The sequence below is a fragment of the Phaseolus vulgaris genome, chromosome 8 (assembly GCF_051622355.1).
Source record: "Phaseolus vulgaris cultivar YP4 chromosome 8, ASM5162235v1, whole genome shotgun sequence".
NCBI lineage: Eukaryota > Viridiplantae > Streptophyta > Magnoliopsida > Fabales > Fabaceae > Phaseolus > Phaseolus vulgaris.
In genome coordinates, this window is record NC_143505.1 from 2,522,174 (window position 1) to 2,543,306 (window position 21,133).

General features: G+C 34.0%; 2 protein-coding genes across 3 annotated transcripts; both read left to right on the forward strand.

The window, feature by feature from the left end:
* Nucleotides 1-1,165: 1,165 nt before the first annotated feature.
* On the forward strand, nt 1,166-2,884 carry LOC137825474 (receptor-like protein kinase ANXUR2). Its single transcript, XM_068631141.2, has 2 exons — nt 1,166-2,285; nt 2,367-2,884. The coding sequence occupies exons 1-2, from the start codon at nt 1,640-1,642 to the stop codon at nt 2,750-2,752; spliced, it is 1,032 nt and encodes a 343-aa protein (XP_068487242.2). The 5' UTR covers nt 1,166-1,639; the 3' UTR covers nt 2,753-2,884.
* An 8,563-nt stretch (nt 2,885-11,447) lies between these two features.
* On the forward strand, nt 11,448-13,060 carry LOC137825476 (receptor-like protein kinase ANXUR2). 2 transcript variants are annotated; one of them, XM_090293886.1, is made up of 3 exons: nt 11,448-11,743; nt 11,869-12,441; nt 12,518-13,060. In XM_090293886.1, exons 2-3 carry the CDS (start codon nt 12,180-12,182, stop codon nt 12,898-12,900), a joined length of 645 nt encoding a protein of 214 aa, XP_090150012.1. In that variant the 5' UTR covers nt 11,448-11,743; nt 11,869-12,179; the 3' UTR covers nt 12,901-13,060. The 2 variants fall into 2 exon arrangements, with proteins under 2 accessions (XP_090150012.1, XP_090150011.1); XM_090293885.1 differs by having other exon boundaries at nt 11,464-11,743; nt 11,915-12,441.
* Nucleotides 13,061-21,133: the final 8,073 nt, after the last annotated feature.

Sequence of the window (21,133 nt, forward strand, 5' to 3'; positions counted from 1 at the left end):
TCTAGTTCTAAATCAGTTATTCCTGGCAGCTTACAAATCCATGAGATGGTGTCACTAGAAAATTCATTAAAACCTGCTCTCAGGGTGCTTAATTTGGTAAGATTTACCAATAAAGAGGAAAGATGACCCTTGAAATTGTTGTATCCAACATCTAGATACGTAAGCCCAGTGAGGTTTCCAAATGTAGAAGGGATAAAACCAAAAAATTTGCACTGTGAAATTAATAAAAATTTCAGAGACTTAAGATTTCCAAAGGATGCAGGCAGTGTACCATAGAAACTTGTGGAAGAAAGTTGTAACATGGTAATTTGTGCACTTGAATTAAAATTTGGAAATATTCCATTAGGAAATTCCCCATGTAGTTCACAATTGTAAAGAGAGAGTTGTTTTAATGAAGTAAGATTTATGAATATATCAGGTACAGGTGATGAAATCGACACATAACTAAGACGAATACTTTCAAGATTAGTTGAGTTTCGAATTAAGCTTCTTAGAGTGGATATTTTCAAACTCAACAGATTGACTGGCTCTGGTGAATAGAATAAACTACATAGATCAAGAGACAGTAACTTGGTCAAATGCGAAACTTCTTATGGAATTTCGCCAAAATAATTGGCTTCAGAAAGGTTCAGATATCTTAACTGTTGAAGCTCACCTATCCTAGAGGGAATTTGAGATTGATTAAAGTCATTATCAGCAAGATCAAGGCTTTGAAGATGCTACTAAATATTGTCTTGTTTTAGAGATAAAGAATTATTGTCATGTTTTTAAAATCTTCAAAGTGATAACTAATTGATGTGAGTTTGAACGTTAACAACAACCTCTCTCAGACATTGTTGATTTAATTCAGTAACTGAGATGTATAAAGTCTTTTGAACCCTTGTCTAGAATTTGACTTTCTTCGTTATCTTCCAACAACTTTTCTGTCCTATGTAAGTTTTTGGATTGTGTTTATCTCTGTATATTTTAAGTAGACCCAAGTAGCTTTCTCTTGTTATGTCACACTATGCATACTTTCAATGGTGCATTTTGGAAAAAAATCTTCATCTATCTTCATTTTCTCTCAATTTTTTCACAGCAAAAAATTTGAAAAGCTAAACTTTTTACTGTTTCAATTTAAAAGAAGGGAAGATAAAATGGTGATCAGAAATGAAAAAAACATCACATTGAACAAGACTTCACTACAAAGGAACATGTCTAGTCAATGAAAATGATTACAGAGTTAGTAAGAAAAAATAACTATGGGTTATTTCTAGTCTTTGCCTTAATCGTGACACTAACTTCATAAACTCGAATCCAACAAGTTTTTTTGCATGTTAAATACACGTCTTGGCTTTAGCCAAGTATTTGGATACTCCTTGATGCGCGTTTACTCTGTAGCTTCCTGCGTTTTTGCCGGTTCTGACAGCGATCCCCACCTTCAACAGCGAATATATAATAAACAAAAGTTGTCTTAATTGACCTCATAGATGGTGCAACACGCTTTCACTTTTTTCTTATGAAACCAAACGCGTAAATGAGACAGAAAGAGAACAACCTTAGTTTCTTACCAATAGTTAAGAAGTTAGATGTAGAGATTGCTGAATGATTTTGACAAGTGACAAGTAATAAGCAAGCAGAGGAGTCACAAATTCGAACCATGTTTCCAAAATGTTTGGGTTTCTGCGGTTGGAAGCACACTAGTTCATCTCAGCAACAGCATCCAACGCTAATACATGAGTTGTGCCAGCAATTTTCTCTCACCGATCTTAAGAAATCGACAAACAACTTTCATCATACCAGACTAATTGGATACTCAAGCTTTGGTAAACTATACAAAGGTTGCCTCCAACACGACGATGGTTCTGAATATTCAGTTACAATAAAGCCATTATATGGAGAAGATAACATCGAAGGAAACAACCAGTTTAACAAAGAAGTAGAGTTGCTCTGTCAGCTTCATCACCCTAATTGTGTCTCTCTTATAGGATTCTGCAATCACAAAAAAGAGAAAATTCTTGTGTACGAGTACATGTCCAATGGATCTCTAGATCAATACATACAAGGTAGGTTTAGAGAAGCACTGTCATGGAGGAAAAGGATAGAGATATGCATAGGAGTTGCTCGTGGACTGCACTACCTTCATGCTGGAGCCAAACGCACCATCTTTCACCGTGACGTTTGTCTCTCAAACATTCTTCTGGACGACCAAATGGAGCCAAAACTAGCAGGTTTCGGCCGTAGCATACAGGGAGCACGCTTTATGTCAAAGCCAAAAACAATTCCAATAGATGATGATACTTGGGGTACGTAATATTTTATTTAATAAAGACATTACTGCTATGAATTTTTTGTGAGTTAAACAAAGCTAATAATTTTAATTGTAGGTAGTTATGGCTACCATCCTATGCAGCACTTCAGAGACACTATCGTCACAGATAAATGTGATGTTTTTACATTTGGTATGCTTCTTCTTGAAATAGTCTGGGGAAGAAGGTATTTTGCCATGAAGGAAATAGATGGATTTCTGGAGAAGCCTGTTGAGGAGAATATTGATATGGATATAAAAGGAAAGATTGCGCCAGAGTGTTGGAAAGTGTTTATAGATATCATCCAAAGATGTGTGAATTCTGCAGCAGATGAGCGACCAACAATGGGTGAGGTAGAGGTGCAACTTGAGTATGCTCTGTCGTTGCAGGAACAAGCAGATAGCACAAACATCCATGGTGATTATATCTTATTGTCTAAAACCATTGTTAACCTAAAGCCTTAGTTGGAAGATGAGAGTCATAAATTTTAGTTATTGTTTCCGATATATTAAAAACAAATTACGTAACGGAAGTGATTCCATATTCAAGTGTTTTTTTTGTCTTTGAATACAAAGAAGTGAAAGCGTGTTTCACCATCTCTGAATCTCTGCTTCTGCGTGTTTATTAGTATTAAAAGGTTGACTAATATGGTCAATTACGACAATTGGTGTGGGCATAAGTTAGCCTCCTTTCACTTTTCAATTAATTAACAGGTGGGGGTATAGTACCCATAATTAAAATAGAGATGAAATCATGCTTAAGCCTCACAGAACTCAATTTGTGATATTTTTATCTATCTTAATTAAATAATTAATTAATATATTATTTATTTACTTAACTTTTTATGTCCTGTTAATTCAATTTAAAACACGTATATTTTGTTACTTAATATCACATGAATATAAATTAAAATACAACTGCTGATCATTGTAGACATACACTTCTCAAATATTATAAATATTTTTTCTTCTAGACATGCACTTCTCAAATACAAAATAATTTAATTTTTATCTGTATTTTAAATTAATTTATGTAATTAATATTTTTTTTTTAAATTTAAACCATGATTTTCTCGCAAAAATTAAAGTATTTGTTGTTGGATTTCAACTTATAATTTTTTTTTTATTGAAAATTGTATTTTTTATATTTTCCGTATAAGAGTAATTACCAACAAAGTTATTGTCTGGAGCATTATTTAAACATAACAATTAACATTATAATGAGAGAGTAAGATCATTTGTTATCTTCGTACAAACACACACACACAAAAACATCTTTATTATAGAGAATAAGACTCACCTTTCTTATTTTCTCAATTATTTCATCTTTTATATATATATATATATATATATATATATATATATATATATATATATATATATATAAAGAATGAAGTTTTTTATGCAAATGATTAGGTAGTTCTCTGTCGATTGGATCATTGTGCACGTACTAGGAACATATACAACGGGAGATATTTACTGATAATTTCTTTTTCTTTTTTTCACAAATAAAAATAAATGATTCAATAATTTCATATCGCATATAATGTTTAAATTTTTTATTAGAATTGTAAATTATAACTTATATATATATAAAAATCAAAAGTGCATCATTTTGATTATCACACCCAAACTTTGTATTTTGTAAAAGAGAAAAATTATAAATGTGAATTAAAAGTTAAAAACTAGAAAAATAATAAAACAGATAATTATATGTGATAAATTATAAAAGTCTTAGCTTCTTAATAACCATTATTAGTTGATTATATAGAATTTATACTCTTTTATTTACTTTAGATAAATAGTTCACATTTATTTAACTTAAAAGAAATTAAGGTTTATTTATTCAATTTGATTGAGATATATAAAAAGTGATTTTCAATGGTATTTGCTTTTTCTTTAAATAATTACTTAAAGCCTACTTTAGTTGTTAAACTTAAACCAAATAATTCATCTTTTAGTTATTAAAAAAATGTTTTCTTCCTTATTTTCCACACCTCATCTTATATACTAATAAATCAAAGATTTCACAAATGTTCCGTTAAAAAAAGTTGAATTCCAAGTAAGAACACTAATTTAATTTAATGAGAAAAAGAAAGGACAATAAATATTGAACTACCAAATAACGAAGGTGAAGAGTTGATAAAATTATTATAAACATTTATTTGGAGCAATGGGATGCTTCCATAGGTCTTTTCTTTCAACTTCAACATTTTGTCACTTATAGCACTTATTATTCAGCTTTTATACCATCTTCTATCAATGCCAGAAAGAGAGAAAATTATATATATTTGTCGGCAACTATGCTTTCTAGCCACACATATTTCTTTTCTACTTAATAAATAAAAAGATAGTTGCATGACTTGCTCATTGACTTGTGGACTCACTATAAAGATAAAAATTTCAATATATTTTTTATTTCTATAATTTTGTAATTTTTTTAATTTTACAAAGATTAAATATCATATATATATTTCATGTTTCAGTTTTCTGAAATTAAACAATTTTGATCTTTTAGTAAAACATTCATCAACAACAAATTAATTACTTGTTTTAGAATATTATTATTTATATTTAATTATAAACTTTACACTTTAATTATACAAATCCCTTAGCATTTTTTTATAACATATTCATAATATTTAATAGAAACAAACAATAAAAAATTTAATGTATCATAAAAATTATAAAATATTTTACAGGAAATACCATGGATTTCAATAGAAAGGGTAATTTAGTAGTTTGAAGAAAACACTACAAAATTAGAAGTTAATAATCAACGTTATATTTTAATTAAGGAAACACAGAGAGCGTGAATAAAAACATTCTTACGTAGGATGCAAAAATTAGACCTCTAAAAAACTACAATTATATTTTTAGTTCTTTAAAAACTAATTTAAAGAACCTTAAGTTTTAAACACAAATATTTCCACTAGAAATGAAATTAATTCGATGAGTTAGGTCAATTATTTTGGAAGACTAGTTTCTAACGATTTTTAAAAAACTAAAATATTTATTTTTTTATGATTAATTTCTAATTTTTTAAATAACTAAAAATATTTGTGTCTATTATTTAGATGTTAATTAAATACGCTTAATAAATCAGACTTAGAGTATCTTTAAAGCAGATACTTCCTCTGATTTGAACTTGTGTGCTTGGAACAGTTGAACCCCACACATTTGACAAATATTGTTAAAATTTGTGATACCGTCTTCATTAATTACTCGTCAAGTCACTTTCCCAGTAGCATTCATCTCTGTTTTGGTTTCATTTACGCGTCTCCTTTTGAAAAAGAAGATCAAAACGTGTTGCACAATAGTCCATATAGACTTCTTCCTTATCCCTTCATTCATCTGTCATATATGAAATGGTCAATTAGGACGGCGTTTAGAAATAATTTGAATCTTTTTTGTTTGTTTCTTCCACTGTCAACCCCACTCTGCGCTGTACATGTTCCTGATTTAGCTTGAAAAACAAACTTTGGATACAAAACACTACATTAAAAAGTAGATATGGAAACAATGTAATAAATATATTGTGAGAAAGAAACGTGTAGGGCCAAAACATGGAAGCTCTGAGAAACTCAAAGGAAATAGGCAATGAAAGAAGACGGGGTTGCCAAATGTCAATTATATATTAGAAACTAGAGACAATCATTGGAGTAAAGAAATTAGGAACAAGAATGTTTCTCAAATATTGTGGCTTCTGCCATTCTAAGCGCACAAGTTCATGTCAGTATACAACAAGAATAGAAGACCTGTGTCTGTAGTAATATAGGCTTTAAAACGAACAAAAAGGTTTCCCGAGGCGTGAGTAATCACTGTCCGTAAGGACTTATCCGCGGTGTATTCCGCAAATCCCCCAGGATACAACAGGAACTTCCTGGTAATTTCCGAGGATCAGAACTAGCAAGTTTCTCTTCTAAAAGAGTAATATCAAATAGAACCCAGAATATTATAATATTAAAATAAAGAGGAAAGAGAAATTAAAAAGAGAAAAATTGGGGAAAGGAAGAAGATGATGAATCGGAGGAAGAAGATGAAGTAGTGAGAGTGAGAGATGCATTTCTGAAGAGGGTGGAGCTCTCTTATATAGGGAGAGGATCCAAGAATCCATTCCAACTTCCAAACCCACGTGTTTCCGTCCAACCTTGCAACTGCGGCACAGCGTGCGCGGAAGCGGAGCAACGTTCTTCAACTTTCGAAGGGCAAGGTAGTGCTTTCCCAGTCATGCGGCCACGATCCAGGGTGGAGAGGGCAACGAGTGCGAAGATCTTGGTAAGTTCCAGTTTCTACTGCACTTCCGAGATCTCCTCCAACAGAATCAAAAGGCTAGGGTTTTCCACGCACAAACCATTTCCGTTTCACACACTCTGTTTTTCGTTTTTGTTTTGCTATATTAGGTTCTGTTTTACAACAATCCCCCACATATTGCAAAAGATAAAACATAGAGATAGAGAAAGAAAAGAATATTCTGGGTTCATCTAAAATGTAATGCATCAGATCTGGTATAGCAAGCTATATGAACCAGTCTTAGATTGATGAACGTAACACATAGTGTAGTTGGTATAGCAAGCTATATGAACCAAGACACTTAGTATGTGTTAGAGGTTTATCAGTCACAATACACCCCCACATTACTTGCTGTTATCGCTGTGTTGCGCTACTAGGCCATGCGCGTGCCCGGTATTCATGAGTGCTCTAGAGATCTTGCCAAGATCTCATGCAAGCGGCCCCACTTGACACTTATATAGGTGATTTCATCAAGTGTATGCTACAAATCATACACCACCCATAAGGGATATGAAAATCATTAGAACTTTGTAAATCGTTAAAACTCTCTTACTTCTGAATTTTAACCACAAAGGTTATCCTCTCGATAATGTAGTATCTAGCACTTTCACACACACCATAGGAATGGACAAACTTGATTTAAAATCAATATTAGTGCTAACAGAACTAACAAGTGACTTGTTTTTACCCATATGAACCTTATTCATGGGATCTCCAATCACAAAGGTTGGGTTTCCATCTCTTGTTTGTTTGCAAGTGGCTTAAGTCCCATTCCCCTCGATGTTTCTAAAATCATTTTTCTCCCTAGGGGTTTTGTCAGAGGATCTGCCAAATCCCGTTCTGACTTGACATAGTCAATAGAAATCGTTCCACTCTTTAACAGCTGTTTCACCAAATTGTGTCTTAATTGTATATGTCTATTCTTTCCATTATAGCTCTTATTTTTAGCTATGGCTATTGCCGATTGGCAATCACAATGCATTGATACAGATGGGGTTGGTTTCATTCCTAAAGGAATGTTTGCTAAGAAGTTTTTCAACCACTCAGCTTCACTACCAGCCATTTCTAGAGCAACAAACTCAGATTCCATTGTTGATCTTGCAATAATAGTTTGTCTGGCTGATCTCCATGTAACTGCACCACCCCCAAGTGTAAATACATAACCACTAGTGGATTTTGTCTCATCTGAATCAGAGATCCAGTTAGCATCACTGTACCCTTCTAGCACAGCGGGAAATCCACTATATTCAATGGCATAATCCATTGTACCTCTCAAGTATTTCATGAGTCTCGCAAGTGCTTCCCAATGATCCTGACTAGGACATTGAGTGCATCTACTCAATCTACCTACTGCATAAGCAATATCTGGTCTAGAAAAGCTCATTAAATGCAATAAGCTCCCAATTATCTGGGCATACTGAGTTTGAGAAATAGATTCTCCTCTGTTCTTCTTTAATTTAGAGTTAGCATCATAAGGGGTACTCACTGACTTAAAGTCATAGTAACCAAACTTCTTTAGAAGTTTCTCAGTGTATTTTTCTTGGGATAGTAATATACTATCTCCCTTCCTTATGATTTTAACTCCTAGAATCACACTTGCTTCACCCATGTCTTTCATCTCAAACTTAGATCCAAGAAATAATTTTGTTTTAAAAACTATATCATTGCATGTACCAAAAATTAGCATGTCATCCACATACAAACATATAATGACATATTCACCATTCTCAGATCTAGAATACACACATTTATCAGCATCATTGGTAGAAAAACCTTCACAAAGTAAAACATTATCAAGTTTTTCATGCCATTGTTTTGGTGCTTGTTTCAAACCATACAAAGATTTTAAAAGTTTGCATACTTTTTCCTTTTGACCTAGGACTACACAACCTTCAGGTTGAGTCATATAAATTTCCTCTTCTAATTCACCATTCAGAAAAGTTGTTTTAACATCCATTTGGTGAATTACTAACTTATGGATAGATGCTAAGGCTAGCAATACACGAATAGAGGAAATCCTAGTAACAGGTGCAAAAGTATCAAAGTAATCTATGTTATGTTTTTGAGTAAACCCTTTAGCAACTAATCTTGCCTTATATTTCTCTATGGATCCATCAGGATGATACTTCTTCTTAAAGATCCACTTACAACCAATGGGTTTTGCTCCTTTAGGCAGATCTACTAAGGTCCACGTATTATTTTTCTTAATTGATTCAAGCTCTGTTTTAATGGCCTTATCCCAATGTTTAGCATCAGGAGCACTAGTAGCTTCTACAAAACTTATTGGATCATTCTCAACTAGATAAGTATAAAAGTCATTTCCAAAAGATGTTTCCTTTCTCTGTCTTTTACTTCTTCTAACATCCTCACTCAAGGTATCACTAACACTATCTATAGGTTGTTCAGATGTACCACTACTCTTTAGCGGAAAGATGTGTTCAAAGAACTCAGCGTTTTTTGTCTCTACTATAGTGTTGCGTTCAATTATGTCACTATTAAGAACCAGAAACCTATAGGCAGCACTATGTTCTGCATATCCTAAGAACATACAATCAGATGTTTTAGAGCCTATTTTCCTTTTCTTAGGATCAGGTAACATCACTTTAGCTAAACTCCCCCACACTCTTAGGTATTTCAAATTAGGTTGATAACCTTTCCACAATTCATAGGGTGTTTTACCAGTTTTCCTATGTGGTATCCTATTTTGTAAAAAACACGCAGTAAGCAGAGATTCACCCCATAAGTTATCAGGAGCATTAGAACTAATAAGCATGGCATTCATCATTTCTTTAAGAGTCCTATTTTTCCTTTCAGCTACTCCATTAGACTCAGGTGAATATGGTGGGGTTACTTCATGAATAATACCTTCTTTTACACAATAGTCATTAAATAAAACATATTCACCACCTCTATCTGATCTAATTCTCTTAATTTTCTTATTAAGTTGATTTTCTACTTCCGCTTTGTAAGTTAAAAACATGTCAAAAGCTTCATCCTTATGTTTAATTAAATACACTTTGGTGTATCTAGAAAAATCATCTATAAAGGTTACAAAATAATTTTTACCACCTCTAGACATGGTTTGTTTTAAATCAGCAAGGTCGGTATGAATTAAACCAAGAATTTTCTACAGAGTGACATGTTTTCTTCGTTATTTTAGATTCTACGCATACATCACATTTACTACTTTCTTTGTCATGCATGTTGATTAATCCTAGTCGTTGCAATTTTATAACATACAAAGAATTCACATGTCCTAATCTAGCATGCCATATATCATACGAGTCAACAATATAAGCAGAAGATGTAGATTCATTCATAATTTCAGAAATGTTTAATACAAAAAGGCCTTGATCACAATATCCCTTTCCCACAAAAACATTGTTTTTTGTTATAACAATCTTATCAGATTCAAATGACACTTTAACCCCAACTTTGCTTAGTAATGCCACAGAGACCAAATTAACTCTAATTGATGGTACATGTAGCACATCATTCAAAGCTAGAGTTTTACCAGATGTGAGCTTCAGAAGAACTTTTCCTTTTCCTAGGACAGGAGTTGTCCTGGAGTCACCGAGATATACTTGTTCTTCTCCATCCCCCACACTTGTGTAGGAGGTGAACACATTTCTGTTTGCACAGATGTGTCTGGTAGCCCCAGAGTCTACCACCCATTTGCTCACATTTGTCACAAGGTTTACTTGTGAAACGACTGCCACAATAGTATCTTCCCCTTCGGCTAGATTTGCCTTAGGAGGATAGTCGTTTTTAGCCCTATGTCTGCACTGAGGTGCATGATGGCCTGGCTTTCCACAGACAAAGCAATTACCCTTTTTCTTGAAAGTGGGGTTAGTTCCACTGGGACGAGAGAATTTGTTATTAGGTTTCTTTTTGTGATCAAATTTTTTCTCGTACCTTTTTGGAGCTGGTTTGTCTTCTATCACGTTTGCTTTGGCAGACAAAGCTTTGGCCTTTGCAGCAGCGCACTCCTTCCTGTTTGTGTCTTCAATGATGATGTGGGTGATCAAATCTGATAGAGACATCTGTTTCTGTCTGTGCTTCAGTTGTTGTTTGTAATCCGTCCAAGACTGCGGAAGCTTTTCGATCAAGAGTTCAGACACGAATTCATCTGGCAATTTTATGCTTTCAGTTTTGATATCTTCAATCAGCTTGTGATATTCGTTTATTTGGATTTTGATGTCTTTGCCTTTGATCATCTCCCAGCGGTAGTATTTTGCAATTACGAACCTTTGTCTGACGATGTCTTCAGCAGTATATTTGAGGATAAGAGAATCCCAAATATCTTTCGCATTCTTATAAGAAGCATAAACATCGAACAGATCGTTAGATAACACACTGAGTAAAGTGTGACGGCATACCTTATTCGCATGGATCCAGTCGTCAACTTGTTTCGCAGCCGTGGTTGAGTCGGGTTTGGCAGTTGTAAGTGCATGAGCAACTCCGTACATGTCCAATAGGGTGGACACGCGTTCTTGCCAACGTCGGAAGTTCTGACCGGTGAAGACTTCAATTTTGGAGACGTCCGGAAAAAGTTTCGCAAAAATGGTTTGCGTTGCGGAAACAACATTTGATGTTTCCGGAGCAGTGTTGTCGTTGTTGTTCGGATTTTCAGCCATAAGTCCTTACGATTGTAGTAATATAGGCTTTAAAACGAACAAAAAGGTTTCCCGAGGCGTGAGTAATCACTGTCCGTAAGGACTTATCCGCGGTGTATTCCGCAAATCCCCCAGGATACAACAGGAACTTCCCGGTAATTTCCGAGGATCAGAACTAGCAAGTTTCTCTTCTAAAAGAGTAATATCAAATAGAACCCAGAATATTATAATATTAAAATAAAGAGGAAAGAGAAATTAAAAAGAGAAAAATTGGGGAAAGGAAGAAGATGATGAATCGGAGGAAGAAGATGAAGTAGTGAGAGTGAGAGATGCATTTCTGAAGAGGGTGGAGCTCTCTTATATAGGGAGAGGATCCAAGAATCCGTTCCAACTTCCAAACCCACGTGTTTCCGTCCAACCTTGCAACTGCGGCACAGCGTGCGCGGAAGCGGAGCAACGTTCTTCAACTTTCGAAGGGCAAGGTAGTGCTTTCCCAGTCATGCGGCCACGATCCAGGGTGGAGAGGGCAACGAGTGCGAAGATCTCGGTAAGTTCCAGTTTCTACTGCACTTCCGAGATCTCCTCCAACAGAATCAAAAAGCTAGGGTTTTCCACGCACAAACCATTTCCGTTTCACACACTCTGTTTTTCGTTTTTGTTTTGCTATATTAGGTTCTTTTTTACAACAGTGTCATCACTTCTCTCTTGCCGATATTAGGAAATCAACCAACAACTTTGATCATAAGAGGCTCATTGACCATGAAGGATTTGGTGTCGAACTATATAAAGGTTGTCTTCAGTACGATGGTTCTGATTATACAGTCACTATAAAGCGATTTAATAAGGATGCGCATGAAAGAGGGGAGCAATGGAACCAGTTTAAGAATGAAATTGAGTTGCTCTGCCAGCTTCGTCACCCTAATATTATCTCTCTTACTGGATTCTGCAACCACGAGAAAGAGAAGATTGTTGTGTTGGAGTACATGCCCAATGGATCTCTGTATAGTCACCTACAACGTGGGGAACTGTCATGGAAGAAGAGGCTAGAGATATGCATAGGAGCAGCAAGGGGATTGCACTACCTTCATGCTGGAGCAAAGCGCACCATCATTCATCGTGATATCAACCCTCTCAACATTCTTTTGGATGCAAACATGGAGCCAAAGCTTTCAAATTTTGGGATTAGCTTACAGGGACAACGTTTTATGTCAAAGCCAAAGCCAATTAAAGTAGATACTATTGCTGGTAAAGTTTTATTTTATGACTTTACTTACTGTAATGAAATTTTGTCAGATAGACTAAGATCATACTTCATTTATAGGTGCTATTGGCTACTTGGCTCAGGAGTGTTTCAAGAACAGTATCGTCTCAGATAAAACCGATGTTTACTCATTTGGTATTGTTCTATTACAAGTTGCGTGTGGAAAGAATAACTATTTTTCCATGAGAGAAATAGATGGATTTCTGGAGTCTGTTGAGGAGAATATTGATATGGATATCAAAGGAAAGATTGCGCCAGAGTGTTGGAAAGTGTTTATAGATATCATCCAAAGATGTGTGGATTATGAAGCAGAAGAGCGACCAACAATGGGTGAAGTGGAGGTGCAACTTGAGTATGCTCTGTCCTTGCAAGAACAAGCAGATATCACAAACATCCATCATCATTATATCTTATTGGCAAAAACCATTATTAACGATTATTAAAATTTGACCTCCAATGCTCCAAATTACATCTACTTTTTACCTATTATTTTACAAGAATACCCCTATCACATAAGTAATCCAAAGGTGTAAAAAAATCATTTTTTGAAAAATGATTTTGTTTTATATTATAAACATTGTCAATATATGTTTCTTATTTTTATTTTTATAGTATAAAACAAATTTTTCTGTTCTTGTAAATCTATAACATGAAAAAGATCTCTTGGACACACGGTAAAACACATATACATGTTTTTTTTATTCTTTATTGTTTGTGGTGTCAACATATCACCATTCCTATTATACTCAATAACTTTTAATAATTGTTTCTGATCTATTAAAAAAATTATATTTTCTATGTGTATAATTAAAAATTATTGTAAAAAATATTAAGTGATGAATTTTTTTTGTCTTTTGAATACAAAGAAGCTCGTGAATATGCGTCATGACTTCTTATTTAAAATTATTTATAGTAAGGTTTAGATGTTCCTCTATCATTTTCTTTTAAAAATTTATAGTACCTAGAGTTTGAAGTCTTATTTATAAACGCAATTTCTTTACAATAAAATCATATTTATCGTATAAGACATATCTACAAATATAATATTTTAAAAAATTACTTTTTTAAGTAATTTTTAACGAAATCTCACTATAATAAAATTATGAAATAGAAATATATTTTATAGAAAAAAAAAGAATTAATTGCTATAGTAACTAAATTATAAACTATTTTAGGGACTAAATAAATTTTTGATTTCTAAATTAGTTTATATTATTGTTAAATGATTTTAAATTTGTATCTAATTAGAGACCAAAATTTTTGTTACCAAATTTAGAATCTAAATAATTGTTAATTAAAATCTTGATAGCTAATTAGATATGAGAAACTATTTAACAATAATATAAACTAATTTAGAATTTTTTTTTTAATTTCTAAAATGTTTCTAATTTAGTTACTATTGCAACTAATTATTATTTTTTTCTAAAAATTGGTTTGTATTGAATGATTTTATTGTATTATTTACATCGTAACAAAATCTATCTTGAGTAATGATATCTTACAGCCATTACATTCCTTTAATATTTAAATAAATTATTATTTTATTATAATATAACATTTTTTTTCCTGCTAGGGAGATGGTAAATTATTATTTTATTATAATATAACATTTTTGTTCCGACTAGGGAGATGGAACTAGAGAACTATTGAAGTCTTCTTCTCCTTCCCTCGGTCGGTCAGGTGACTGGGTGATGAGCTGGGATTCTTCTCGTCCTCCTGCTTCTCCTTTGGCACTCGGTCTCGACCAACACCGGATGGTGGGGGTACCTGCGAAGACACTCCAACGCTCAAGTCAGTAAAGCGGGTGGTCAACTCTCAGGTAGGTGAACAATAATAAATGACATACCTTATTCATTGGAATACGTACTATTTATATTATTCTAATGGGCTTACCTTGTTGGACTCGTTTATTGATGTGGATACCGGTTAAGGTTGCATTACCTAATTCTTAATGATGGATTAACTTCACTAATCTTGGTTTGAGCTTTAACTGTAGTAGGGGTCTGCCGGCGACCAAGTACCCATGGTATGGGCCGACCCTCGACCAAATTCCAATGGTGTCGGTCGTCTCGGCCAAGTCTCTTAAGGTCTCGACCAAGTCTTCCAAGGTCTCGGTTAAGCAAGCAGTCGACCTCGTCATCTCGGCCAAGTCTCTCAAGTCTCGATCGGCTTTCCTTTGATTTTAGTCAGGTTGACCAGGTCTCGGGTAGGGAGGTCAGGGGTCGGCCTCGCCCATACCGAAACAATTTTATTCTAAAAATCAATTATAGAATACTTAATTTTACTATAAATATAATGTGAAAGAAACATTATTCTTTTCTCTCTGTCTCATTTTCGTGTTTTCCCGTTTCATAAGAAAGAAGTGAAAGGGTGTTTCACAATCTCTGAATTTCTGCTTCTGCGTGTTTATTAGTATTAAAAGGTCGATATATATATATATATTCAATTAAAACAAGTTTTGTTTAATATATATTTGAGTGTGGAAGGTGGGTATCGGTGTGGGCATACATAACATTTATGTTCTGTATTCTGAGTAGCTTCCTTTCAGTTTTCAATCAACATGTGGGGTATAGTACCAAAAATTAAATTACAAATGAAATCATGGCTTAAGCATATCAGAACTCAATTTGTGATATTTTTATGTATTTTAATTAATTAATATCTTATTTATTTATTTAACTTTTTATGTCCTGTTAATTCAATTTAAAACACTTATATTTTTGTTATTTAATATCACACGAATATAAATTAAAATATAACTGCTGATCATTGTAGACACTAGCTTTGTCATAATTGGAAGTTTTAATAGAATATTTCAACATAAATATGATACAACCATTAAGGGAACTACAACATTGATATAAAAAAAATCATGGTTCAACTACATATATAGGCACTTTAAAATATTACTGACAATATTTTCTTACAGACAACAATATCTTTCCATTTCTGTTCAGGGAGAATAAAATCATTGAAATGAGATTTTAATAACGTTTTTAGTGAAAATAAGAATTTCTTCACTGTTTTTAAATTTATACTTGTTCTAGCAAAAAAAAGTATGGAAGTCCAAGCTATCAGTGTGCTTTTTTTAATCTAATGTTTCCCTTATTTTTCCTTCGTTATAATCCGATCATGTTTTCAGTTTCCATTAATTAAATTTATTATTATTTACACATTTTTAATCTCATGATTCATATTAAAATATAATTAAATATTTTAGTGATTCATCTATTAAATAAATTTAATTGTTTTATTTTATTTTTATGGATTAAATGACAACCTAAAAAATTAATATATAATATGTCTCGAAATAAAGAGTAAAAAAAGAAATAAGTGGACCAATGAATATATTTAATTATAATTTTTTTTAAATGTAACACGAAGATTTTTCAAAAATGTCACCTCTTAGGATTATCTTTTGTTTAAAATTATAAAATTTATTTTCGGTTGGGTAGGAAGTCAGAACTAGTTGGGCTGACTAGGCACCAGATTTAGTGAGTGAGCTTAATCATTGTGTTTCTTTTATAATCTCTATTTAAAGAGATATTTGTACTTGTAATTGGTGTGCAACACATATAATGAAAACCTAATAGTTGTCTGTGTGGATGTAGGTTGCAGTTGGTGAAAATCTTGTGTCGTTATTTTTCTGCAGTTGATTCATGATTATTTGTGTTGCTTCCACATGCGTTTTTTCTATCAAGTGACATCAGAGCTTGATTCGTTTACACACTAGAGATTCGATCAGCAGAAATTAATCGACGAAACGGGAAAATTGCAGCTGCAGCGGCGTCCCAAAGTTAGGTTTCGTAGATACCAAAAACATTGATTATTAATTAGATACCAATTTAGAAAGTATTTAACAATAATAAAAACTAATTTAGAAACCATTTTTTTTTAGTTTCTAAAATCGTCTATAATTTAGTTACTATTGCAACTAATTATGTTGTCTCTAAAAATTGATTTTTATTTCATGATTTTCTTGCAGTGATAAGACTCACGTTTCTTATTTTGTCAATTATTTCATCTTTTTATATACTTTATCTTTATATATATATATATATATATAAAATATAAAGAATGATATTTTTTCCTAACAAAGAGAAAAACATGGGATATTATTCCATAAGAAATGTCCCATATAAGATTAAGTCCACATGCAATTGATAAGGTAGTCCTCTGTCCATTGGACCATTGTGCACAACATACGGAGATATTTACTCATAATTTTTTTTTTCATTTTGTTTTTCACAAGTAATAATAATAAATGATTCAATAATTTCATATAGCTTATAATGTTTAAATTTTTAATTAGAATTGTAAATTATAACTTGTATATAAAAATCAAAATTACATCATTTGATTATCACACCAAGCTTGTATTTTCTAAAAAGGCAAAAGTTATAAATGTGAATCAAAGATTTCACAAATGTTCCGTTAAAAAAAGTTGAATTTGAAGTAAGAACATTAATTTAATTTAATGAGAAAAAGAAAGGACAGTAAATATTGAACTTCCCAAAGAACTGTTGATTTTGGCTTAATCTCAAGTCCCACATCGGTGGGTTCATTGTTTGGAAAGGAGGTTTGAGGGTTATAAATTAAACTCTTCTCCTTCACTGTTATATATCCCAATTTGTAATATCTTCTCTCATCATAATAAAAGTGAGTTGTTTTTGCTGTGCTCGGAGATTAGGCTAAACAGGCCGAACTCCGTTAACAATTTTCGGGTGTGTTCAGCAGGGTCTTGATATTGCTATTGAAGGAGAGAAACCAAAAGAGGTAGAGGAGAAAGACTGGAGTATCATCAACCGGTTAGCATGCGGAACTATTCGATCCTGCCTGTCCAGAGAGCAGAAGTACGTTGTAAAAAACGAGACTTCTGCACACAAACTGTGGAAGGCATTGGAGGACAAGTTTCTGAAGAAGAGTGGTCAGAACAAGCTCCTGATGAAGAAAAGGTTGTTCCGATTTGACTACCAACAAGGTACTACTATGAATGCACACATCACTATGTTTAATCAATTAGTAGCATACCTGTTGAATTTAGATGTGAAGTTTGAGGATGAGGATTTGGCTTTGATGTTGTTATCATCTCTTCCTGATGAATTTGAACATTTGGAGACTACGCTCCTTCACGGGAAGGAGAATGTGTCGTTAGATGTTGTTTGTTCAGCTTTATATAGTCATGAATTGAGAAAGCAAGATAAGATGAAAACCAAATCAACGACATCAGAAGAAGCATTGGTGACAAGAGGTCGTCAGCAAAGCCAAACAAAGGAGAGAAGAGGGATGTGTAAGTCTAAAGGTCGAGTCGTTGCCAAAGATGAGTGTGCTTTCTGTCATGAGAAAGGACATTGGAAGAAAGACTGTCCAAAACTACAGAAGAAAGAGAAGGTTCCGCAAGATGCAAATGTTGCAGAATGCAAAAGTGATGTGGAATCAGATATCTCTTTAATTGTATCGCTTTCAGCATCATCGTATCCAGATGAGTGGATATTGGATTCAGGTTGTACCTATCATATGTGTCCCATTCGGGATTGGTTCTTTGAATTTCAAGAACTTGATGGCGGGGTTGTTTACATGGGTAATGATAATCCATGTAAGACAGCTGGAATAGGTTCAATCAAGCTGCGGAATCATGATGGATCCACCAGGATTTTGCGGGATGTACGGTACGTGCCAAAGTTGAAGAAGAATCTCATCTCATTGGGGGCTTTAGAATCTAAAGGCCTAGTCGTGACGATGCGAGATGGAATTCTTAAAGCAACTTCAGGAGCACTGGTGATGTTGAAAGGCGTGATGAAGAACAATTTGTATTACTATCAAGGTAGTACAGTGGTAGGGACAGTAGCGGCAGCAACTTCTAACTCTAAGAAGGATGCTGAGGCAGCGAAGTTGTGGCATATGAGGTTGGGACATGCTGGAGAGAAATCCTTGCAAATTCTTACCAAGCAGGGATTGTTGAAAGGTACGAAGGCTTGCAAACTTGAATTTTGTGAGCATTGTGTTCTGGGAAAACAACGAAGAGTGAAGTTTGGCACTGCAATTCACAATACCAAGGGTATTCTGGATTATGTGCATTCAGATGTGTGGGGACCTGCCAAGACTCCGTCAATCGGAGGTAGGCATTATTTTGTCACTTTTGTTGATGATTTTTCCAGGAGAGTTTGGGTGTTTACTATGAAGAACAAAAATGATGTGCTTGGAATTTTCCTTAAGTGGAAAGCTCAAGTTGAAAACCAGACAGGAAGGAAGATTAAGGTTCTCCGAACAGATAATGGAGGAGAATACAAGAGTGATCCGTTCCTGAAGGTATGCCAAGATTGTGGCATAGTTCGGCACTTCACTGTTAGAAAAACACCACAGCAGAATGGGGTTTCGGAGCGTATGAACAAGACACTTGTGGAGAAAGTTCGTTGTATGTTGTCTAATGCTGAGTTAGGCAGAGAGTTTTGGGCTGAGGCTGTGACATACGCTCAACATCTCGTCAATCGTTTGCCATCATCTGCTATAGATGGCAAAACCCCGTTAGAGGTATGGTCTGGAAAACCTGCAACTGATTATGATTCTTTGCATGTTTTTGGTTCTATTGCATATTTTCATGTGATTGAATCAAAGTTGGATCCACGGGCAAAGAAAGCTCTTTTCATGGGCTTTAGTCCTGGAGTGAAGGGATACCGTTTGTGGTGTCTAGAGGCAAAGAAGACGATTATCAGCAGGGATGTTACCTTTGATGAATCTGCCATGTTAAAGAAGGTAAATCCAGAAGGAGCTGATAGTACTCCACAACAGGTGGAGTGTGTTCGGAAGCAGGTGGAGTTTGAGCAGACAGTGGTGATCCCAACACGAGATACCACAAGTGACTCTCCTATGGCAGAAGAAGAGTCAGATGAGGAAGAGGTTCCTACCCAAGAATCTCAACAGCAATCAGCGTCAATTGCAGTTAGAAGACAGAGAAGGGATATTCAGAAGCCTGCTCGTTTCATGGATATGGTTGCCTATGCACTTCCAGTTGTTGATGACATTCCATCAACTTACCCAGAAGCCATTCTGAGTTCAGAGAGTGGTAATTAGGCAGGTGCGATGGAAGAGGAGATGCAGTCTTTGAAGAAGAACAAGACGTGGAAGTTGGCACAATTACCGAAAGGTAAGAAGGCAATTGGGTGCAAATGGGTATTTGCAAAGAAAGAAGAATTTTCTAATAAAGAAGATGTTCGCTACAAGGCAAGGTGGTTACAAAGGCCAAGTTTGAACATTGTTTAGACTTGGTTAATATTTTGCACATTTGAAGTTGGCGCCCGGAGGCGCAAATTTGAAGCACTGTAAAGTTTGTTTTTGTTATGTTTTGAGAAGATTTGTTTTAAGTGGGACTTGAAATTAAGCCAAGGTGGAGATTTGTTGATTTTAGCTTAATCCCAAGTCCCACATCGGTGGGTTCATTGTTTGGGAATGAGGTTTGAGGGTTATGAATTAAACTCTTCTCCTTCACTGTTATATATCCCAATTTGTAATATCTTCTCTCATCATAATAAAAGTGAGTTGTTTTTGCTGTGCTCAGAGATTAGGTTAAACAGGCCGAACTCCATTAACAATTTTCGGGTGTGTTCTTTCCTCTTTATCTCTTTTATTATTCCGCTTTATTTATTCAATATTATTTGTCGGGTAGCTCTGTTAAGGTTTTGTTTTAGTGGAAGAATTACCCGTTTTTCCCAACAAGAACAAGGGCGAAGACTTGTAAGAAGAGTTGATAAAATTATTAAAACATTTATTCGGACGCAATGGGATGCTTCCATAGCTCTTTTCTTTCAGCTTCAACACTTTGTCACTTACAGCACTTATTATTCAGCTTTTATGATCTTCTATCAATGCCAGAAGGATAGATAATTATATAGATTTGTTTGCAACTATGGTTTCTAGCCACAAATATTTCTTCTACTTGCATGACTTGCTCATTGACTTGTTGACTCTCTATAAATATAAGAATTCCAATATATTTTTTATTTCTATAATTTTTTTAATTTTACAAAGATTAAATATATCATATTAATTTCATGTTTCAGTTTTCTGAAATTAAACAATTTTGATCTTTTAGTAAAACATTCATCAACAACAATTAAAAACATTTGAACTTTTAGTAAAACATTTATCGTTGGATACTTCCTCTGGGATAAACTTGTGTGCTTGTGATACCGTCTTCATTAATTACTCCTCAAGTCACTTTCGCATTAGAATTCATCTCTGTTTTGGTTTAATTTACGCGTTTCCCCTTTGAAAAGGAAGATCAAAACGTGTTGCACAATAGTTCATATCAGACTTCTTCCCTATCCCTTCATTCATCTGTCTTATATGAAATGGTCACTTACGACGGCGTTTAGAAATCATTTTAATCCTTTTTGTTTGTTTCTTCCACTGTCAACCCCACTCTGCGCTGTATATGTACCTGATTTAGCTTGAAAAACAAACTTTGGATACAAAACACTACATTAAAAAATAGATATGGAATACAATGTAATCAATATATTATGAGAAAGAAATGTGTAGAGCCAAAACATGGAAACTCTGACAAAATCAAAGGAAATAGGCAATGAAAGAAGACGGGGTAGCCAAATGTGAATTATATATTAGAAACTAGAGACAATCATAGGAGTAAAGAAATTAGGAACAAGAATGTTTCTCAAA